The 23,907-nt window shown below is 41.8% G+C and overlaps 1 protein-coding gene across 4 annotated transcripts in view; it reads left to right on the top strand.

Moving 5' to 3' along the window:
* Window positions 1-22,036, top strand: part of LOC119953705 (casein kinase I) — a 60,523-nt gene extending 38,487 nt beyond the window's left edge. The window contains exons 8-11 of one of the 4 annotated variants that reach the window (XR_005458080.1): window positions 8,555-8,694; window positions 15,846-15,905; window positions 18,733-18,818; window positions 20,141-22,036. Coding sequence is in view for 3 of the 4 variants with exons in the window: in XM_038778254.1 (XP_038634182.1) it covers window positions 8,555-8,694; window positions 20,141-20,191 (191 nt within the window). In the remaining variant the exon portion in view is untranslated. Of the gene's footprint in view, window positions 1-8,554; window positions 8,695-13,256; window positions 13,932-15,845; window positions 15,906-18,732; window positions 18,819-20,140 lie in introns of those variants that run through there. The other 3 variants (XM_038778256.1, XM_038778254.1, XM_038778255.1) reach the window with 3 other exon arrangements.
* The last annotated feature ends 1,871 nt before the right edge of the window (window positions 22,037-23,907 follow it).

The following is a 23,907-nucleotide window of genomic DNA, read 5'->3' as shown; positions in this document are numbered from 1 at the left end:
GAGAGAATCAAATGTATTATCTCCAAATTTGCAGGTGATACAAAGCTGGGCGGGAGAGTGAGCTGTGAGGAGGATGCAGAGATACCTCAACTTGGGACAAGTTGAGCGAGTGAGCAAATGCATGGCAGATATAGTACAATGTTAGTAACTGTGAGGTTATCCACTTTGGTAGCAAAAACAGGAAGGCAGATTATTTTCTGAATGGCTACAGGTTGAGGGGAATGTGCAATGAGACCTGGGTGCCCTTGTACACCATTCACTGAAAGTTAGCATGCAGGTGCAGGAGGCAGTGAGGAATGCAAATGGTATGTTGGCCTTCATAGCAAGAGGATTAGACCACAGGAGCAGCGATGTCTTGCTGCAGTTGTCTAGGGTCTTGGTGAGACCACAATTGGAGTATTGTACAGTTTTGGGTCTCCTTATCTGGGGTAGGATGTTCTTGCTTTGCAGGGAGCACAGCAAAGGTTCCCAAGATGGTGGGACTGACGTATGAAGAGAGTCGGTAAGGATTGTATTTGCTGGAGTTTAGAAGAATGAGGGGACTTCTCATAGAAACCTATAAAATTCTAACGGGGCTAGACAAGGTAGATGCAGGAAGAATGTTCCTGATGACGGGGGAATACAGAACCAGGCATCACAGTTCAAAGATACGGGGTAAACCATTTGGGACTGAGATAAGGAGAGGTGTTGGGGGGAGGGGGGGGGGGCTCCTAATTTGAAAGGTGGAATAACCACATGCATTTTGTTTATCAGAATTAAAATCAATAATTTTTCTATAGGTGTGAGAAAGATTGAGGTGCATATTGGGAAGTCAATTAAACATACAAAATTAATGAACTAATAAGAGATATCTTAGAAAGTTGCACGGCAGTCTTGCCTCGGGCTTCTCCACTGCTGGTAGACACCCAGAATCCACCAATGAACCACGTTTCATTTTGAATGAACCCCTAATTAAGCCAAATCTCAGCTTTGCTTTCCACAGTCCTATCAAACCTTAGGTTCCACCTTCATATGAACGGATATCAATGCTGTCAAGCTTCAGCAGGTCACTGCAGTTGTCAACCTCCAAGGACCCCATTGCAGTTGCATTAAACCCAGGACTGTCCCCTGGTGCTCCTAAAGCATAAAACTGTACCCAAATGAAGGAAAACTCAATTCCTCACCCCTTGTATTAGTAAATGCCAGATATTTGCCTCTATTTGGCACATCGTGTCTACGTCATAAGTCACCAGAGGCAGTTAAAAGTTTACATGAAAGGTTTGGACCATAATTATGAATCCGTATTGGGATTTCTAATGTAAAAGGTTTTCTGAATTTGGTGCAGAAATAAATTTTTTCCACTCGCTACACTTACTCCTAGATTTGGGAAATAAGTGATGCATTAACTTAATAAGCCTGCCATGGCTCAGGCATTTGATCAACGGCCAAACTGTCCACAGCCAAATCTGACACTACCGTAAAACTGTACCTTTGCTTCCCTTTTCCTGGATAACTCTTTGCTATTCCAACATCAAGAGCAAAAACAACCCCAAACTCCTCTTGTGCACAGTCGTTAAATCTTTTTCTTCCGCATCCCTCATTCTCTCCTCGCACTCATAATATGAGGAGCTCATGTCCAAAATTAAAGCCGCATTTTTCCAAATGGATCAATATTGTCCAAATTTTATGGTTGGCAACAAAGGAACTGTGCTTGCCACACACCTCAAAGTGCTGCCCACAGAGACTTATCTGGCACCAGACAGTGGATTTCCGCTATCTTTATACAGAAAATGAAATCGATTGATACGCAACATCGGGTATTAGGAGAGCAGTTGCAATATCAAAACTTTTTTTCTAGTATTATTTGAAAACATCATGCGACTTTTAAAATGTTATTCCAAGAAAATTAAATTGCATGCATATAGAGTTTAGTTTTATTGAGTCAGGGTGATTGTTTCGTAGCAATTGGTGGTGGTGGTGGCAGCCTTTTGTCACATGAGACAATGGCTTGTGCTGTGGTGGTTACCTCTGTTAAACATCAACAAATGTAGCTCAGGTGGCCCACTCTGCCATGGCAGTCGCTGCCACGTTTGTTGCAGAGGAAGACTCGGCTGAGAAGATGCAAAATTTGCAAGCTTCTGTTTTCTTTGAGACCTCTTCCCTCCCAGTGCTGCCTTGCCTCTTCCATGCTCTCGCAAACAATCAGCCTTCGAGGGTTACATTTACCAGCGACTGTCTCCCAATTGTCAGTGTCATTATCTGCCATATTTCACTTGTAGGTGTTCTTGGAGCAATGGAAAAATGCGACTTTGATTATGGACTCCCAGGCAGTGGTGACCCAGTGATTAGTTCACCAAACAGAAGGTCTTTGGGTTTATGGCCACAACAGATGTTGGATTAGCAATGAGTGTATGATGACTGAATTAGTACTTCCAGAACCTCTTGAGTTGGTAACCTTGACCTGACGAGATGCCGAGGATAAATCTGAGACAGTGAAGATGGAAACTGTTACCCTTCTGCCTACCTAACATATATGTTGACCAGGTCTCCCCACTGTAGAGGAAAGGGCTGAAGAGAACGCTGAGTGGACTAAACTGGTGGTTTGGTAACACAGTGGTTAGCACTGCTGCCTCACAACACCAGCGATCCCGGTTTGATTCCAACTTTGTGTGACTACGTGGAGTTTGCACATTCTCCCCGTATCTGCGTGGGTTTCCTCCGGGTGCTCCAGTTTCCTCCTACAGTCCAAAAATGGGCAGATTAGGTAGATTAGCCATGCTTGGGGCAAAATGGTTGTGAGGTTGCGGGGATAGGTGAGGGCGTGGGCCTCGGTAGGGCGATCTTTCACAGGGTCGGTGCAGATTCTATGGCCTGAATGGCCTTCTGCATTGTAGTGATTCTGTGATTCTATGATTTGTGGTTTGGTAACCTCTGTAAGGTTCCTGTTGTTCCACTTTCCTTTACTCAGCCTGGATATTACAGCTGCAGCTTTTGCAATGTGTGTGTTGATGCAACATCAAGTGGCAGATTGGTGATTGTGGAGCCTAGATATGCAAAGCTATCAACAACCTCCAGTATCACAATGTCAGTGCTGATGGTGGTAGTATGGCAACATCCTCGAGCTACATTTGCCTTCCTGATGCTGAAGGTCAGGACAAACTCTTTGCATGCGTCAGAATGTTCGTTTGCCACTGAAGATAATTATGCCAGTAAAATCTCAGTTCCTCCTGATTGAGCAAGGCTTAAATTTAAAACAGTGGGAATAGTGTTGTCAAAAGTTTGTTCTGATTCTGTATTGATTGCATTTGTAAAGACTGCAACAGTGCAACCTATGGAATAGGCAGAGTAATACTGACAGCACCTTCTACATTTACCTGCATTTGCAGACACTACTATCAGTTTTTTGCAACAAAACGCTGAGTTTTGATGTCAAAGAACAAAGAAAGGTACAGCACAGGAACAGGCCCTTCGGCTCTCCAAGCCTGTGCCGACCATGCTGCCCGTTTAAACTAAAATCTTCTACACTTCCTGGGTCCGTATCCCTCTATTCCCACCCTATTCATGTACTTGTCAAGATGCCCCTTAAATGTCACTATCGTCCCTGCTTCCACAACCTCCGGCAGTGAGTTCCAGGCACCCACTACCCTCTGTGAAAAAAAAACTTGCCTTGTACATCTCCTCTAAACCTTGCCCCTCGCACCGTAAACCTATGCCCCCTAGTAATTGACCCCTCTACCCTGGGAAAAAGCTCCTGACTGTCCACTCTGTCTATGCACCTCATAATTTTGGAGACCTCTATCAGGTCGACCTCTGTCGTTTCAGTGAGAACAAACTGAGTTTATTCAACCGCTCCTCATAGCTAATGCCCTCCATACCAGGCAACATCCTGGTAAATCTCTTCTGCACCGTCTCTAAAGCCTCCACATCCTTCTGGTTGTGTGGCGACCAGCATTGAACACTATACTCCAAATGTGGCCTAACTAAGGTTCTATACAGCTGCAACATGACTTGCCAATTCTTATACTCAATGCCGCGGCCAATGAAGGCAAGCATGCCGTATGCCTTCTTGACTACCTTCTCCACCTGTGTTGCCCCTTTCAGTGACCTGTGGACCTGTACACCTAGATCTCGCTGACTTTCAGTACTCTTGAGGGTTCTACATTCACTGTATATTCCCTACCTGCATTCGACCTTCCAAAATGCATTACCTCACATTTGTCCGGATTAAACTCCATCCACCATCTCTCCACCCAAGTCTCCAAACGATCTAAATCCTGCTGTATCCTCTGACAGTCCTCATCGCTATCCGCAGTTCCACCAACCTTTGTATCGTCTGCAAACTTACTAATCAGACCAGTTACATTTTCCTCCAAATTACTTATATATACTACGAATAGCAAAGGTCCCAGCACTGATCCCTGCGGAACACCATTAGTCACAGCCCTCCAATCAGAAAAGCACTCTTCCATTGATACACTCTGCCTTCATTGTCATTATGTCTGCACATTCTGAGCCTAATGTCTTGCTACCATTCCAACACTCCCGTGACTCCTTATAAATTTGGCTTCTAGTTCACCATGTTGGTATCCCATTACTGCAGTTCAAAGTTGAAATAGAACATAGAACATTACAGCGCAGTACAGGCCCTTCGGCCCTCGATGTTGCGCCGACCTGTGAAACCACTCTAAAGCCCATCTACACTATTCCCTTATCATCCATATGTTTATCCAATGACCATTTGAATGTGTTTAGTGTTGGTGAGTCCACTACTGTGGCAGGCAGGGCATTCCACGCCCTTACTACACTCTGAGTAAAGAACCTACCTCTGACATTTGTCCTATATCTATCTCCCCTCAATTTAAAGCTATGTCCCCTCGTGCTGGACATCACCATCCGAGGAAAAAGGCTCTCACTGTCCACTGTCCTCTGATCATCTTGCATGCCTCAATTAAGTCACCTCTTAACCTTCTTCTCTCTAACGAAAACAACCTCAAGTCCCTCAGCCTTCCCTCGTAAGATCTTCCCTCCATACCAGGCAACATCCTGGTAAATCTCCTCTGCACCCTTTCCAATGCTTCCACATCCTTCCTATAATGCGGTGACCAGAATTGCACGCAATACTCCAAATGAGGCCGCACCAGAGTTTTGTACAGGTGCAAAATGAGCTCATGGATCCAAAACTCAATCCCTCTACCAATAAAAGCTAACACACCGTACGCCTTCTTAACAATCCTCTCAACCTGGGTGGCAACTTTCAGGGATCTATGTACATGGACACCGTGATCTCTCTGCTCATCCACACTACCAAGAATCTTACCATTAGCCCAGTCCTGTGTCTTCCTGTTATTGAATCACCTCACACTTTTCTGCATTAAACTCCATTTGCCACCTCTCAGCCCAGCTCTGCAGGTTATCTATGTCCCTCTGTAACTTGTAACATCCTTCCGCACTGTCCACAACTCCACCGACTTTAGTGTCATCTGCAAATTTACTCACCCATCCATCTACGCCCTACTCCAGGTCATTTATAAAAACGACAAACAGCAGTGGCCCCAAAACAGATCCTTGTGGTACACCACGAGTAACTGGACACCAGGCTTAACATTTCCCATCAACCACCACCCTTTGTCTTCTTCCAGCTAGCCAATTTCTGATCCAAATTGCTAAATGACCCTAAATCCCATGCGTCCATATTTTCTGCAATAGCCTACCGTGGGGAACCTTATCAAACGCTTTACTGAAATCCATATACACCACATCAACTGCTTTACTCTCGTCCACCTGTTTGGTCACCTTCTCAAATGGTGACTTTCTCTTCTACTGAACTCTCAAAACCTTTCAACAGCATTGACTGATCCATGCTCCTTTAAAGTTTTCTTTGAAACCCAAGCTTAAGATGATGGCCTTCCCTGGTTCTATTCATAAATCACAGTACTTCATTGCCAGTCATGTCTTTTCCTCCTGACTTTCTCACTCTGTCTTTATTTCCCTCCTCCTTCTGACTATCTGACTAACTTTATATTGCTCATGATCATTGCCTATTGTTCTGTAAAGCATTTTAATTTGTCTTCCTACAAGTAGAGAGTCATCTTGGAGTGCTAGTTTGTACGGAGGACTTCTAAGTGCGTATTTCTGCTTCATAGCCCTTTAATCCTAAGGACACAATGGAATATGATTGTGTTGGTCTTTAAGACAAGTTGGTTTGAGAGCGGCACGGTGGTGCAGTGGTTAGCACTGCCGACTACGGTGCTGGGTTTGATCCCTGCCCTGGGTCACTGTCTGGGTGGAGTTTGCACATTCTCCCTGTGTCTGCGTGGGTTTCACCCCCACAAACCAAAGATGTGCAGGATAGGTGGATTTTCCACACTAAATTGCCACTTAATTGGGGAAATAAATTATTGGGAACTCGAAATTTATATTTTTTAAAAAGGCAGTTTGTTGAACATTACTGAGATTTTGATAAAGTTCTATGTCATTCATTATTTAAATCATTGCTTACCATAGTGAAGGAATAAACTACCAAGTGAAGTTATTGAGGCGACTAGCATAGATGCTTTTAAAAGGAAGATAAATAAATACAAGGAGAAAGGAATGCTGATGGTGTTAAATAAAGAAAGGTAGAAGAAGGAGGTTTGTGTGGAGCAAACTAACATAAAACTACTGGGCCAAATTGCAATTTTCTATGCTGTAAAGTTCTATGTAAAAACTAAGATGCCAGTTACATTAACTACCTGCAATATCGATTACAGACTTGTAGTTTGTCAGTGGGGTGGTGAACAGAGTTACCAGTTTAAAAAGTTGAACAATGAAATGTCTCTGACACAGGATTTGCATCTTGTGCTGTACAACCAGGCACAATGTGGGATGCAGTCTTCATCTGTTACTGGTTCGCTGGGGTGGGAAAATCTCACTTGGGGATAGGACAAGTTACCCATTACATTAGCTTCATGCTTAATAAATTCTTCATAACGTTGTTGATGTTACCAGTTCAGACTAAATTCCAAGTGAACCCAATTTGATAATGTCAAACGTACATACAGTAATGCAAATCAAGTGTGCTGACTGGTGATTAGGTTATGAGCCAAAAGGTATTCAATAGATTTCAAGCTGGAGTGCTGGTTGTGTAATTTTTTTAAGTACCAAGTTTAGATTTTGCCAAAACTATTGAAAGATATGTAATAGTAATTAACAATCCACCTCCAGCATATTTTTTAAAAATAAAAACATTTTTATCTGATAGCTTCAAAAGAGGGAGCAAATGACTTGTTCCTATACTCGTTTTTCTGCTGTTCAATTAGCTCCAGTAATGTTTACATTTCTACCAAAAAGCAATTGATCATCATACAGCTCTGACTTAAAACGAGAACGGTTGATGGTTTAAGGTGCAAGGGGGAACGTTTAGAGGAGCTGTCCAAGGCATGTTTTTTTACACATGGGCAAGTGCCTGGAATGTGCTTCCAGGGAAGGTGGTGGAAGCAGATGCGATAGCGACATTTAAGAGGCATCTTGACGAATACCTGAATAGGATAGGAATAGAGGGATACGGATCCCAGAAGTGCGGAAAGTTTTAATTTAGACAGGCATCATGATTGGCGCAGGCCTGGAGGGCCAAAGGGCCTGTTACTGTGCTGTACGGTTCTTTGAATGAATTCATAGTCCAATCATGGGGCTTGCTAAGTGGACACAATTATGAAATTGCAACTTTCGGCCTTATTTTTAAAATTATACGTTCAATTATAGAGCATCTTTAGATTTTTCATTGTCCGGTTGTGCATGAACCTGCATTCATAGTTATTTTGAAAATCGCCCCATTTTCAGAATCTTTTGCCTACTCACCCATGTTTTCACAAGAAACAATATGTTAAATGTATGGTGGATTCGTTCAGAAAGCGAATGGCAGTATATTATTAGTTTACATTTAGTTTGATAAACCAGTTTGGATCCAAATCTGGTATACATAAACTGTTAACAGTAGGAATGTTGTTCCAATGTCAAATTAGTGATTTAGAAAACAATCATCAAGATTGCCACGATTATGCTGGTTAAACTGAAAGTTCTGCTTATGTTCACCATTTGCAACCGAGAGTCAAAGAGCAGATGTCAGCCATTGAATTATTGAGCCACACAACTCGGCAAGTAATCAGTGCAAAAACTTGAATATCCTTAATGTAGGAATGTTTAAAACATTTTTCTTGTGAAAACATGAGTACATATGTGAAGCACTTGAAAATGGAAAGGCTTCAAAATGTCTATGAACGTGACTTAATCCACAGCTGGACAGCATGGCTGGAAATGAATTCTTTAAGAGGAAGTTTTCTCTTTGCCTGTAAACATCAGATGAAGGAGCAGAAGTAGGCCATCTGGCCTATCAAGTCTCCATCATTCAAAAGACCATGACTGATCTGATATGATAACCCCTGGTTCGCTACCATAAACATTTCCATGTAATAAATTTAGCTTTCGATGGCAACACCCATTTAAACCAACGTTAAGCAAATTAATATTTAAGCTACTCAATGGATTTTCTGATTGTGCAGTGGAACTGATTTTAATTAACTTTGGCATTATTCTTCAGCAAACACATCTCCACGCCCTGTTTCTGGCATGGAACGGGAGCGGAAAGTGAGCATGAGGTTACATCGTGGTGCTCCTGTTAATGTTTCCTCAACAGATTTAACCGGACGTCAGGACACGTCACGAATGTCAACGTCACAGGTAAGGTCAGCTCAAATCAGTAAATGGCACATGGTGTTTTTCCTAAACTTGATGCAAAATAGAGAATTTTTGTAATGGTTCTGACGGTGTTAAACAACCTTTTGACCAACTCAATGCAAAATTTGAAAACGAGAACTTATATGCTTAAAGGCACCAGGAATCTGTCCGGTTGTCGTTTTTCAAAATTCAACTAGTTCTCTGATGTCCTTTTAGGGAAGGAAATCTGCCATCTTTTCCTGGTCTGACCCTACACTTGATGGCAGTCCCTCAGCAATATTGTTGGGCGGGATTCTCCGGCTGCTTTTGCCCAGCAACCGGTGAATCCCACCTGAAATCCATTGAGGTCAATGGATTTTTCCATTGGGGGTGTCTCGCCTTGGCGTTCTTGCGGCGGGCAGGGCGCAAGAATCCAGCCTGTTGTCTCTTAACTACCCTTTGAAAAAGCATAGCAAGACACTCATTGTGCAGGGCAACTAGTGATGAGTAATAACTGATAGCCTTGCCAGGGATGCCTACATTCGAATTGAGTAGAGTTTAATGAAACTCCATATAGAGACTTTGATCCATTTTTTTTATTTTTTTCCTTCGTTCCAACAGTTTCTGTTTTTCTCCTTCCCACCCCCCAATTCCCAAAGTGGTATGGCTCTCAATGGGCTGTAGTTTCATTGGATATAAAAGACTTGTATTACCATTATCAATTTGTTTAGTGAGGCACGATAATAAGCTTATCACAGTTAAGCCAACATCCACCATCCCATGCTTCCATTTACTTGGATGAAAGTAATTTAGGACAATGACCAGATGGGGAAAACCGGCAGAAACTAAATGGGAAAGGGATGCTGAAGCTTTAACATGATGCTTGCAATACACCATTTAATTCCAGTTATATTAGTGCTTTATTTTTATTATTCATCCTCTCTAGTAACCATCAATCATTGAACAATATTTTATAAAGGTGTATTTATACACATAATTCAACATGTGTTGGGGATAGATTTTAAAAAGATGACCATTTCGTTGATTCCACAATGAGCAATGGAAATTGTATCCTGATGATTCCAGCCTCCAGCTTGACCGTACTATTAGACCAAAATTTAAATATTTGTCCTGCAATCGGTTGTGTTGCCTGTTATTTTTCGAGGAACTGCACACCCCCTGTTTACAAATTCCTCTAAACTTTCAGCTGAATTATGAATTTTGTTTCATATGTCCTGTAAATATTGATCTCCCATGACTGGGCAAGTTCCAGCAGACCATTTTTAAACAAGTTTTTGTTCAAAAAAATTAAAAGATAGACATAGAACAGTACAGCACAGAACAGGCCCTTCGGCCCTCGATGTTGTGCCGAGCAATGATCACCCTATTCAAACCCACGTAGCCACCCTATACCCGTAACCCAACAAACCCCCCCCCCCCCTTAACCTTACTTCCTAGGACACTACGGGCAATTTAGCATGGCCAATCCACCTAACCCGCACATCTTTGGACTGTGGGAGGAAACCGGAGCACCCGGAGGAAACCCACGCACACACGGGGAGGACGTGCAGACTCCGCACAGACAGTGACCCAGCCGGGAACCGAACCTGGGACCCTGGAGCTGTGAAGCATTTATGCTAACCACCATGCTACCGTGCTGCCCAAATCTGGCAGATAGTGTAATGCATTGAGAAGCATTTATCAAAGCAACAGAAAGGTTATGGCATGTTGGCCCCGATTCACCTTTCCTGAGCAATTATTGGAGGGTTGTCCAGCTTTTTTGGGTGACGGGTTACATTTCCAATTTTTTCTCACTCCAGGGGCCGATGAGCAGTTTTGGCAGGATAATGTTTGGCACAACATTAAATATGAAGTTCAAACAAAAATGTCAGACCAATGGCTTGATTTTCTTTTTTAAAGAGTAACTAATAGACCTGTATAAAGTGCTAAGCAGCAGAGCGAACCAATAAGTTATTTTAATGCCTTTTTGCTTAAGAACTAGAGATACAGCCTAGACCTCAACTCCTGTTCATTGGGTAAGAGGTGGGAGCTGGGGCCAGCCCAAGTATTTGGGTTTAACTAATCTTTCATTCATCTGTGGTAGCGCGCACACTACCGATCTCTAGAGAACTGATGCAGTAGTTGGAAGTGGGTTGCTGGGTTTTCCTCCTCTCATGGACCAGGTTTTCCTCCTCCTGCTTTGTGGATAAGCTTTTGGGGAGGGAGGAAGTGAAGACGGGTGTGGGTATGTGTCCTTCTAACTCGTAATCTCTCTTACAAACGTGCAGGCACACTTCAAACCTCCATCATACAGGCTCACTTCCTCCTAACCTCCATCGTGCTGGCTCGCTTCTGCCCTCCCTCGTCCTCTCAGCTCTGACCTAAGCCCAGGATTGTGGGCCTTTTGCATTTGAGGAGAATTTGGGACTGCTGTGGAGATGCTGCAGCAGTCTCTCACACTCGCTCGCTTCTTCCCTCCCACTGTTGCACAGGCTTGCCTCCTCCCACCCTCCGTCGTGCCGGCTAGCTCCCACCCTCCCTCACCCTCTCACCTCTGACGTAGGCCCGTTTTGCATTTGAGGAGGATTCCGGACTGCTGTGGAGATACCGCAACAAGTTTCTTCACTTTGCCCTGTTGAAGACTTCAGCTGCCCTGGAAGGGTGCTGTTGGTGGTATGATACCATTCCTCCTGGCCTCCCAGTCCGCTCCTCTGCCTTGATCCTACTCTCGGGAACCGGTGCCTGCGAAAGAACGCAAGAGAGAAAACGTGTAACTAAAGGCACAAGCTGTGAAAACAAAAGAGAAGCCACTTGCTTTCACTGCTCACTGATGGGTCTATCTCCAGCAAACATGGAAAAGAAACAGTTGGTGATTGGAGGTGTAGCTCGTTGCAGAATCTTTCATTGAACTTACCTGGATTTTGAACAGAGAGTCCACAGGCCGGATCCAGAGGCATGGCAGGGTGAATTGCTGGACAAGCCTGATCTATTGTGTTCCTTAATCGTTAATTACATGTTTTCATTGTGAATGAGGAAACTTAAGACAAGTTAATATATGTGATCTGTCAAATGTTGAAGAGCAACAATTAGTTTTAAGTTGTGTGTAAGTGGATGCCAGTTGCTGCAATTCCCTTGTGTGGAGTTTTTAAGCTTTTAACCTTAATTTATAAGGTATGTATTTCATCATTTTGAACTCATTTTTTTTCTCAAGGTCCTACATTTCAACAATACATATCCTTCAATCATGTCGCAGTAAAAATTTATTGGCAGTATTCAGAGTTAAAAAAGAACGGATTGAGGAGTGACTGATACACTTGTATCAGATCCATATATCACTCTCACCAGCACTTGAGTTTTCAGAATTCCATACTTTTGAAATGTGCCCATATTCAATACTTAGTCACTCGGTCCAAGTAGTTTGAGAATGTACAAATAACAGTTTAGGTGCAAGTGTTCACAGTTGTCAATGGCGAAATAATAAGCCAATCAGAGAAGAACTTTTTTTGGTGAACTGTTGGATAAAGGGTGGGCAGCAAGTGCTGGCCTTGCCAGTGACGCCCACATCCCATGAAAGAGTAAATAATTAAAAATATATAAATAAATTTCAACCCAAAGATATTGTTGTTTACATATTAATGAGGAAGTGGTAGGTTGATGGTTGTAAATGCCACGTAATGGTAAAGGGAAGTTGGCTTATCTGCGTAGAAAATTTCTTGAATCATTCCTTCAGTTCCTTTTCTACCTCTACTCCCTTTACAACTCAAACTCCTTTTAAAGAGGAAGCAGTTAAACATGCATGTCAAGTATAAGGAAAAAAAATTAACTAGTGTCAAATGTTTCATTCCTCCAAAGCCCACATCATTAATCTCAAGCACGGACATGATTTTGAAAATTAAGCTAACACGGATAATGAGTATGTTGAATTATTTTTCCGCGGAACACCTGGCGGGAGGGAAGCCTGGGCTACAAATGGATTAACTGTAGAGCATCCTAAAAATAATTTTTGTAGCCCATAAAAAAAGTAAAGTCCCCATAGTCCCAGATGACAATAGGCTGTTTTCCCCTTTTTGTGATGGTGATTTAACTCGAGGATCATCACATGACCGGTGAGGGGCAAAATTGAGATTGCGGGACCTTCATGCATAACCTCAGCTGATACAGGAATTAAACCTGTGCTGTTGGCCTTGTTCTGCATCACAAACCAGTAGTCCAGCTAAGTGGGCTAACCTAGCCCCCGGTTTATATAACCCATATACATACAGCAGCGATACAAGAGCATCAATGGATTTAAAATACTGTTAGACTGAATTGTACAGCTTCCGTCAAAAGTTACAGTGTGTTTTATTTTAAAGTTTCAGTTGTCTCTTACAATGTACTTACAAATGGGGAGATAATTTATGGCAAGAAATTGTTTAATACTCTCTCTTAGTGCCTGGAGGCAGAAGACTACTAAATGTTACCAACTCTCCCAACATGGAAGATCGAGAAAGACGGTGTGGGAAAACGAACATTTCAAATCTAGTTTGTCCTTGCAAGTTGGAGTGAAAGTAAATAGAAATTGTGTATCATCTGGTTTTCCTTTGCAGATGTTCCTCGATGAATTACGGTGGAGGTTGTGAGGATGCATTCCTGGTAATTTCAAAAATGAGAGATTGTAGCCCACTGGCTCCAAAAGTGGTCATTCAAATTGAAATAATCCACACCTACCCTGGATTTATCATTTGTAGTGTAATGCATGTCACACCTTCCTAGTAATTAGAATTTTCAGACAATTGCTTATTTGTATATAGATAATGCTCAATTGTTCTTTTTTCCAAGGAAACCTATTAAAAGAACAAGCCTAGAAAATACTTCTGTTAACTGTAAACTTTAATATAAAGGCTTGTGTATTTGAAAATAATGTTAGTTCCAAAAATAATCTTATGCTAAGGCCTTCCCTGAAGTACACAACTTTCTTACTTTCCACCCCACCTGTTTGCAGGTTACTGTTGTGGAGATGCCTTACTGTACACTTGAACCCTGTAAAACACCTCATATTTTCACCTTGCAGTGTCTGGATTATTTTGATGAAAATAGAAAAGTTGCATTGTAAAAGTTTGCATTAGCTGAGCTGGTTTGGCTTGTGGTATGACTAGCGTGCTGTGTGTCGCACGCACAGGCTGGTGATCTGTGCTTTCGTAACAATCGTGTTTGCTTGCAGCATCACCAGACACAGCCCGTTTTGTAAATGCGTGTGAAAGTGGCACATAATTCAGCAAAAATGAGAGCACTTTGTACATGGCTGCGAATGGTATTCGCTTGCCATGGCCGCTTAGGGTAGAGATTCACTTGCTTTCTGTTTAGTTGGTTTCAGTGTTTGGAAGTATTTTTGAAGGCACTTATGAGGGACTTAACCAAATTGAAATGAACCGTCTCCATTTTGTAGGTCTATTTATTACACCCAACAGTTTTTCCATAGTTCTTTCAGCATGCCAGAGCTCAAGTATTAAACTTCAATATGGTTGAAAATCGTTATGGCAGAAATTATGTAACTACTTTTATCAGATAATATTATTGCTTGGGAATGTTGTTGAAATAATTTCATAAATAGCATGGTACCAGTATAACCTGACAATGTTTTTGTTCCATACTTTCATAAAATTGAAGGCAGAACCCTTAGAATATAGTTCCTGCATACTTCCTTTAACAATATATTTATTATCCAACAACTTGAGGTAACCTTTATGATTCTACATTGTTTTATATATAGAACTTCATTGTTCGACTTTGCAACTGGACAGTTTGTACCCTTCATACTGCCTTCACTGTTGAAATCCACATGATAATGCAGTTTTGCTCAAAATTGGTCATTTCAAGATGGTTAGTTACCACTATAGTTCTGTAATAGTCTTGATTCTGTTAGGTCTCCAGAGCCTACTACCACAACTAATTGATGCATTTTATTCCTTTTTTTACTTTTTTGTTATAGCTTCCTTTTCTTTAATTTCCTCCCATTAATGCAAATTTCCAGACATGAGGCAACACTGATTTATATGAACCACCTATTCAAGGTGTTCTAGGCGACTCCTCGTCCTGTAATGTACAACAGCACAAATTTGATTTTATGTAGTACCTTTAATGTAGTAAAGATCCCAAGGCACTTGAAGGAATGTAAAGAATTGCCACCAAACCAAAGAAGGAATCGTTAACAGGTGGCAAAAGCTTGATCAAAGAGGTAGGTTTTTAGGACTGTTCTAAAGTAGCAGAGAGAGATGGATGGGGATTAAGGAGGGAAATTCCAGAGTTTGGGGCCTGCACAAGTGAAACCAATGAGGCTCCAATGACTTTTGAGTCCTTGGAGGAGAAAATAAGGTGAGGCCATGGTAGGATTTAAACACTAGGATGAGAATTTTAAACTTGAACCATTGATGGGCTGGGCACTAACGTAGATTAGCTGCTACAGGGGTGAGAAGGGAAGGACACGATGCTTGAATATAGACAGCAGAATTATGGGTGAGCTCTGTGTTGGAGCTTGGACAGTGGGAGACCGTTGTTCTGGTTAAGATTTGAGTATCAGCACCAGTTGATCCAAACTCTGCCAACCTTTGCTGTACTGCCAGGTGCATAGTGCATTTTCAGTTAATTTTAGTTCATGGGGAATGAAAAGGTTCACAGCAGATTGGTGCTGTCAGAAGTTAATGTGACCTTGGTGTACAATTGCACCCATAAGTGGAAAATGTATACAGCTATTGAATATCCACTGATACCAAAGAGATGACCAGAGACGGTGCTCTTGAAGTGACTGGTTTTATTTAGTATGTGAAAGCAATAAAATGTTGCAATTTCGGCCCTGTGTTCATAATTAGAATGCTTCTGTTACCGCTGCTCAGGTGTACTCTCAGGTGTTGACTGAACAAATGATTTGAATCTACATAGATGACAGCTTGCACTTTAGGCATGAACCAGTTTGTCCAAATTCTTGCTGACCTACTGGTTCGTCGAAGTGCAGGCAATAAGATGGAGTCTGTATCCCTTTAAATTCTGGATAGTGTGTGATTTCAAGCTCTTTATTATGTCCAACTTGCTGATTTAGCTGTATAGATAATTACTGGAGTTTCACAACTCATTGTTAACCATGGTTTTTTTGTATGGGTAGTGGCACAGATTACAAATGGCTGTCTTTTCCCCCACCTCAGAATAGCCTCCCTTTCGAGCATGGCATGTAGCTGGTCCACACGCACTGAAGGCAGCACTGGGTGAGTTTATCTCAGTCCCATCTCATTGAAGTAGAAAAGATCAAGGATGGTAGGGTTTAAAGCACATTGTGTAGGGATCAAATGTCTAATAAAGTGCCATGAAATTCCCACAAATAATAGCACTCCACAAGGATAATCCTTCTCATGATTCTTTTAATTTAAGGTAGATAGCATTGCCTCAGCCTTTGTGTAGACCTAGATATACAGATATAATTATAAAGAACACTAATGCTTTGTTCATACTCAGCTTGTGTACCACATTCCACCCTGTACAGTTTGAATCATTAAATTTGTCTTCGCAGTGTATAAGGAAGGAGGACAGCAGTGATTATATTGGAGTCTTCAGCTCCTTTTGCAGTGAAACTGCGTGTTAAATATTGGTTCCAAAGTTATAGTGGCTGCAAAAATGAAACCCCCTCAAAGGAAATTCAGAACTGCCGCTTGATATTTATGGACTTGTGTAAACAGTCTATTTCAACAGTATTTACCAAATATACTGCAAAACATGTCAAACTTTGTAAGATATAAAACATATAAGACAACCTTACCTCATAAGACAACCCTCCCAATCCAGGTATTAGTCTGGTAAACTTCCGAATTGCTTCCAACACATTGACATCCTTAAATAAGGCGGCCAGTACTGTACACAGTACTCCAGATGTGGTGTCACCAATGCCCTGTACAAATGAAGCATAGCCTCCCTTCTTTTGTATTCAAATCCCCTCTCAATAACTGATAAATGCAAGAGTGGTCAAACATGACCTGTTTTGTAATGAATTCTCAATTAGATTCAGCACATGAAGATTTGGAATACATGTGAACTTATGTTATCCAGCTAAGAGTGTAACCTATGCAATTGTACTAGTGTGGATGCAATATCCGTTGCATCAGTATGAAAGCAATATAAATTCCTGGGTTTTCAGATTAATAATATGAATGCATATATAAAACTTTGGGGGTGAGGGACTAGGGCAAGATGCTGCTTCATTTTTTACATTACAGGTCTGTGTTGAAGGAAAACCCTCAGCATGGATATTGAAAGATAGTTCAACATTTCCATGCTAACAGTGGAGGATCAGGTGTATATTTGTTCTTCTATTGCCTGTGCTTTTCCGCAATCACTTGCTGCACCCAGTTATCCTGCTTGTAATCTCTGCACACCAAACCTGAGATTGCAATCCCAGCTTGGAACCTTAGGTTGCATTTTCCATTGCATTTGTGTTAGTGTAGGCCGTGTCTGCAGTGATACTTAATGTTTGTAAATTTTGCTTTGATCTCCATTTAATCTGCTTGTGAAATCTTGTTGCACGATTTCCGGCTTTGATAATATTGCTGTCAACACTTTCTGCATGGGGGAGTTTTGCTGTGTTATAAAATTTTTGCTTTAAAAATGAAATTGGAAGGAGGATATTTAAACGATTATTTAATATTTAAATGGGTTGTTCCTGTGCAACCATTTGAATGAATAAATTAATAGATCTTTAGCATACTGTTCTGACAGATATTTAACGACATGAAAGAAATTAAAATAAAAGAAGAGATAAGGGCAGCTGGTAGTGTGGTGGTGGTGCCTACCTAGCCGCATGAAGCAATGTGCAACGCTGCATTTCATGTTTGGGCTGTTAATTTTTACCCCAAATTATCAAGATTTTCACTATGAATTGCCATGGGGGGGCTGTACAACAAAAACAACTTTTAACTATATAACTGATGGGAGAACTACCTTGTATCCTGCCACATTGGTTTTCTTCCTCGACTCGAGACCAGATGCAGACAAGATTCTTTCATCGGTTTATCAAGCATGAGCCATATCCACAAGATGGCGTACGGCCTCCTCAAACAATGCATTACATCAAGTCTTATACTGTTGCATTATATCAGTTATTTGTATATACCAATTAAAGATGGACACTAAATGTACTATTACCTTCAACTTATTACAATTAGTTCTCTATGTCAATGATTATATTTAACCAATTACAGCATCTATATGCTTGTCTAATTACAATATTCAATAATGAACAAGCACTGCTGCATACTTATGCTATCAGCAAACTCACATCTGTGGTTCTTGACTGTTACCTGAAGTGCCTAGTGGATTATCAAAGTTCCCATTTTCCTGTCCCTTTGCCGTGTTTGTGCAGCCCATCTGCAACTGTGGGGACTTCATAGAAACATCCCAACCATTTCCCAGGGAAAATCTGCATTCAATGATTTTAACCCCTTCAGTGACTAAGTGAAAATCTTTATCAGCACTGCTCTCTTTATTGGTTTGTTTTTTAATTCATATTGTCACCCCTCATTACATTGCTGGCTGTGCATATCAGCCATTTCAGTTACAGGTTACCTGCTGTAAATTAGTACGGGCTTGTGGTTAGAATCGTAGTTATTAAATGCACCAGTGGGGCCACCTTTGGATTCTGGTGATTCCAAATCTCTTGTTTAAATACTGACAAGCCAAAAAAACATTAATGAGGGTTTGGTACTGCTGAATAAACTAAACTAAACTATTTGATCACCATTTTGCAAGAAGGGGAAGTGAATAAGTCGAGCTTAATATTTCACCTCGTTCTAGAAATTAGCATATTGATGAAGTGTGCGACCACAGCATTACCTTAGTTTTTGTTGAGGTGACTGGAGGTTTTGGCTATTCATTGCATTGTTATGGTTGTCACAAATGCATACTGTAGAAACTAAATGATTATCAACGATTTTCATCAAAGATAATCTTTTTGTCAGAGGTAAAATGGAAAGTGTCTGTATTGTCATGCTTCCAGACTGAATGTCAATAGGTAGTCTATTAATGGTTTTGCTTCGATACATTTAGATGCATACCTGGATATCTGAAAACTGAAGTTTACTACATCTCAAGCTAGAGTAATTACAGGGTTGAGAATAAATTGTCTTAAAGAGGTGAATATTTAATAAACTTGGAGAATTTGTACTTCATCCTTTTGGGGAATAGTTTTGATATTATATTTAAATTCTTTTTTGCTGTATTGTGCTAAAGGTAGTATTTTCTTGAGTGACATTTAAAGAATCATAACCTCAAAACCTTAACCACTTTAAATTTTAAAAGCTGGGCTTTCAATTTAAAGGTAATATATTTAGTTAATATTTCAAGTCAATTTAAATTTGAAATGGTCCAAATCCATTTCCGAGAGTATTTGGGGTGTGTTCCGTTGTGACCAGCTTCATTGGTTCTTATTCTCCAATTGCAAATGTTTGTAGACCCATCCAGTGAACGACCTTACTAGATAACTTTGGCAGTATGACCTCATCCTTTAGAAAGTACCCTTCAGTGAGAGGCAGGAGAGAATCTGGAATGAGGATTTTCTGTTCGAAGTTGTTCACTCAAGCTTTTCCTTTCAGGAATTTAATTTCTCTGAAACCAAATTATAGCTGTTCATGACCTTGGCTTTGAGCAAATCACACGGGTGGTTATTTAGAATTGTCTCCTGTTTGAAGGGAAGAGGCCTTATGGGACAGATCTTTCAGCAGTTTCTAAGGGTTTATTTATGTACTTTTGAAAATGCGTGCTGTTGACCACTTGTTATTAGAGATTGAGGTGGTTTCTGCATTGTGTCATGTCAAATGTTCTCAGATCAGGTTACGCAGTGGGTAAAATGTAAATTGCAATTTCCACTACCAGTCCCAGCAGATGCCTTGATCCCTGCTTTAATAGCACCACACTGCATTTAATACCAAATTTCCATTGCTTTTACACCAGCATCTCTGTGGTTTCTGAATTTGAAAACGATGAAAAATAATTTCAACAGGTGGCCTGTTAACGGTTTTGCTCTGATCCACGTTATGCAGGATTATCGGAGGGTAATTTTTTGTTATGACTGTTGCCCACTAAGAACTAGATTCTGGTGCCTCAGCTCAGCTCAATTAAAAACTATATAGCAGATAGTAAGGACAACATCATTCCATAAGTCAGAGCTGGATTCACACAGTTCATAAGTGAAGAGGTTGTACTTCAGCTCACTACTATCCAGTCCCCAATTTCCTTCATTGTTTATTTTCTTAAGATTGAATATCCGAGCTATAACTGCTTTGAACATGAAGTGGTAGAAAGTATTAAGCCAATAGGTGTTGCGCTGTAACCCACTTAATGCAGCTTTCTTGTTTGCATTTGTAATCCACATTTCCTAACAATGAATGTCAAGTGGTTAGACACTAACATTGTGAGCTAGTAGGGAACTAATTAATTTTTTGTTTACTTTGGACAGATCCCAGCCCGGGTGACTTCCAGCGGCATCCATTCCGCTGTTCCTCGATGAAAATGACTCACCATGGAGGGCGGACAATGCATGGCTGATGTCCCATTCTAACCTTGAAACTCGTGACCCCCTACAAAGCAAACCGATGAAATGAAGCTCTCGATGCCTTTAACTAAAATGCAGAAGGAAAACATTTTAAAAAGTTTTCTTTAAGAACGCCTTCGCAAGGAGATCTTACGCCTGACTGCAGTGTAAAATACAAGTTAAAAGATTGCGCCCACTGCTTCAGTAGCAGCGGCTCTAAAGACGGTTTACAGAATTGACCGCACATAGAATAGATATCACCATCCCTTCTCCTTCCATGATTGGCATTATGTAGCCTTTTATTACTCTACAACCGTAGATCTTTACCCAGTTTAAATATTTTGTATCAGCCTGCTAAAATTGAAAGCGGCATTGTGTAGATAAGTAGAATGTTGTCCTGCTTTTACGTATGTGATGTTCTTATAGGTTTGAGAATCTGAAATGGAGATTGACTGACTTGAAAAATCCTGTAACTCATAGGGTTGGCAATGAGTGTTTGTGAATTTAAAAGCAGCTGATTTTATTTAAAGCTTTTTCCAGTCTTTTGTATTAAACTTGAGTTTGAAAATGTTCCCTTTTTTTGGTAGCACACTGTATCAATCAATGTTTTTGGTTTTTTTATTATCTAGGTTGTTTGCGCACTTTTAACTTCCACATTTTATTTTTTTAAATCATAATTAAACTGATCATTGGCGCCAGTAAGCCGTTTTCTGTCTTGTGGAAGAGGCTGTGAACATACCCAGCATGGAGCAATGTGGAGTAAAGTGGTAGTACCGAGGTCCAGCAGAAAATGTGACCTTAAAAATCAAAATGTGGAAGAATAAAGTAAAAAGTAATGGTAAAGCTGTGTTTTGGTGACAGTTATTTTTAAAACTAGAGTATCTGATTAGTGTTGATACCGAGTTTACTCTTGGGGTTCCCCAGCCTAAGGAGCTATAGCATCTCCATTAATCACTTGTGTGTAGAGAGAGCTTTTTAAACAAAAAGCTGCGAAGGACTTGTACAGTAATAATGTGAATTCTGCCATTAGCTTATAGGGGCTGATGAATCTAAACATTCCAATGCGCATGCTTCAAAACATACTACTTTGTTTTTAAAACGTTTACATGTGGCGCTCGTGAATCCAGCTTGAAGGTTTTTTTTAAAGCTAACTGGGATACAGCTAGAAATGGAGAATCATAATATGGTTGCTATATACAGCTTCCAGGTAGCACACCGAGGGGCAGGAAGAACTCCTAGATGCGTGTGTGTTTCATTAAAGTTATCTCTTTTTTTTGTATCAGCCACACTTGCATTTCTCATCAGCTTCCTGAAAGGTAGCATGAAAGGATATCTGGCTAAATGTCAGAAATGCCTGACTGTTGATGCATGCGCACTGACATGTTAAACAGGAACACCGCGAGAACTGGTGTTACTGCATTAAGATTCTTCCCTTCATTTCAATAGTCCTGGGGGGGGGGTTTGTTGTAAATGTTTGTGGTCAATTTAATATTTCCCATAATGTTTGTAGGGAGAAACCTGGAAGATCAATGTTTCCTTCTTACAATCGATTTGTCAAACTGGTGATGCCTCCCAAGATATCGGACTCAATTTTTCTTTCAAACAAATGAACCACCTTGATCTTGGGTGGCTGATTTACCCCTCTGTAGAATGTCTGTATATCCTGTGTAATGGTAACATAATACCTATTTGTATTGCAGCTGTATTTGTGTACTTCAAAAATGTAAATAAATTAATGATGACTTGTACCAGGTTCTCTGTATTACACTCAAATTCAAAGTTGGGGCATCTTTGTAATTAAAGCTTTGGATAACGTCTTAACCTTTGCTTGTTTGTGTTTACAGTCTTGTAAAAAAAAAAAAAATTTTATAAATGTTTTTTATTGGATATTTGAACAGAGTATATTTTGCCGTTATGTACACAGGATATGATATATCTATATATATCGATATGTAAGTAGGCATCCGTTTGTGCTGGCGAGGCACTTCCGGAGGGCAGTCCTCGAGTGGGTGTGGTGCCGGTGTTGCCCCTCGCTTCTCCCGGTCGGATTTCGCCGCCGTTTTCTTCTCGTGCACGCTGCCGCTTCTGCCGGCCCTCCCATCTTCCGCCTGTACTATCCTTTTTCTCTGTTCCTGTGGATGTCAAGTTGGTTAACGATTCCCTGCCCCCCCCCCCCCCCCCCAAAACCTCCCTGGCTCTCCTCTATTGTTCCCTGTCTCTCCCCCCCCTCCCCCCCCACGGTTCTCCTTTCCTCCCTCTTAGACTGCGTTGTTCCCCCCGCCCCCACTCTCCCGTTCCATCTCCTCCTCATACTTTGGCTGCTTTCCCCTGGTTCCTGGCTACCTGGCTATTCTTCTTGTTTGTTGGCCACATTCAAGTCCTGGAACAATCTGATGAATGGCTCCCACGTTCTGTGGAAGCCGTCGTTTGACCCTCGGATGGTGAATTTAATTTTCTCCCATTTGGAGAGATTCCGAGAGGTCGGACAGCCAGTCTGCAGCTTTAGGTGGTGCTGCTGACCTACAGCCGAACAGGATTCTACGGCGGGCGATCAGGGAGGCAAAGGCAAGGGTGTCCACCCTCCTCCCCAGAAATAGAGCTGGCTGGTCTGAAACCCCGAAGACCGCCACTTTTGGGCATAGCTCACCCTCACCCCCACCACTTTGGACATTGCCTCGAAGAAGGCAGTCCAATATTCCACAAGTCTGGGGCAGGACCAGAACATGTGGGCATAGTTGGCCGGGCCTCCTTGGCACCGTTCACATCTATCCTCCACCTCCGGGAAGAACCTACTCATACGGGTTCTTGTTAAGTGGGCACTATGTACCACTTTTAGTTGCGTCAGGCTGAGCCTTGCGCAGGTGGGGGTGGAGTTGACCCTATGCAGTGCTTCACTCCAGAGTCCCCACTATCTTGATCCCCAGGTTCTCCCATTTCCTTGTTGCGTCCAGTACGGTGTCGGCCCTTTCTACCAGTCGGTCGTACATGTCACTACAGTTCCCTTTATCTAGTATGCTTGGGTCCAGTAACTCTTCCAGTAATGTCTGTCGTGGCGGTTGTGGGTAAGTCCTTGTCTCCTTTCATTGGAAGTTTCTGAGTTGTAGGTACCTTAGCTTGTTCCCCCTGGCCAGCTGGAATTTCTCCGTCAGTTCGTCCAGTGCCACGACCCTGCCGTCGGTGCATAGGTCCCTGACTCAGTGTCCGCTCATCCTGTCTCCACCTTTTTGAAGGTGTGAACCTATGGTTGTTACAGATGGGAGCTTTGTCTGACATTTTGCTCAGGCCAAATTGCTGCCGTAGCTGGTTCCAGGACTGGAGAGTGGCTATCACCACTGGGCTGCTGGATTGTTTTTGGGTGGGGATGGGAGTGCTGCCCTGGCGGAAGACCCCCTTACAGGAGGCCTCTTCCACGTGCACCCACTCGGCTTCTGGCTCCTTGATCCATCCCCGTCGCCGCCCAGTGGTAGAATTGTAGGTTTGGGAGGGCTAGTCCCCCCCTGGATTTTGTGTTTTGTAAGACCTTCTTTGTGATCCTAGCATTCTCTTCTCTCTTTCCCCCCCCCCCCCCCCCCCCCCCCCCCCTCCCAATACGAACGCCATGATTAGTTTGTCTACTGTTTGGAAAAAGGCCTTGGGGATGTAGATCGGGATGGATCTAAACAGAGAGAGGCACCTGGGCAGTACATTCATTT

The sequence above is a fragment of the Scyliorhinus canicula genome, chromosome 18 (genome assembly GCF_902713615.1).
Source record: "Scyliorhinus canicula chromosome 18, sScyCan1.1, whole genome shotgun sequence".
Taxonomy (NCBI): domain Eukaryota; kingdom Metazoa; phylum Chordata; class Chondrichthyes; order Carcharhiniformes; family Scyliorhinidae; genus Scyliorhinus; species Scyliorhinus canicula.
The sequence above is the reverse complement of the archived record's forward strand: the minus strand, read 5'-3'. Positions and strand labels throughout refer to the sequence as shown.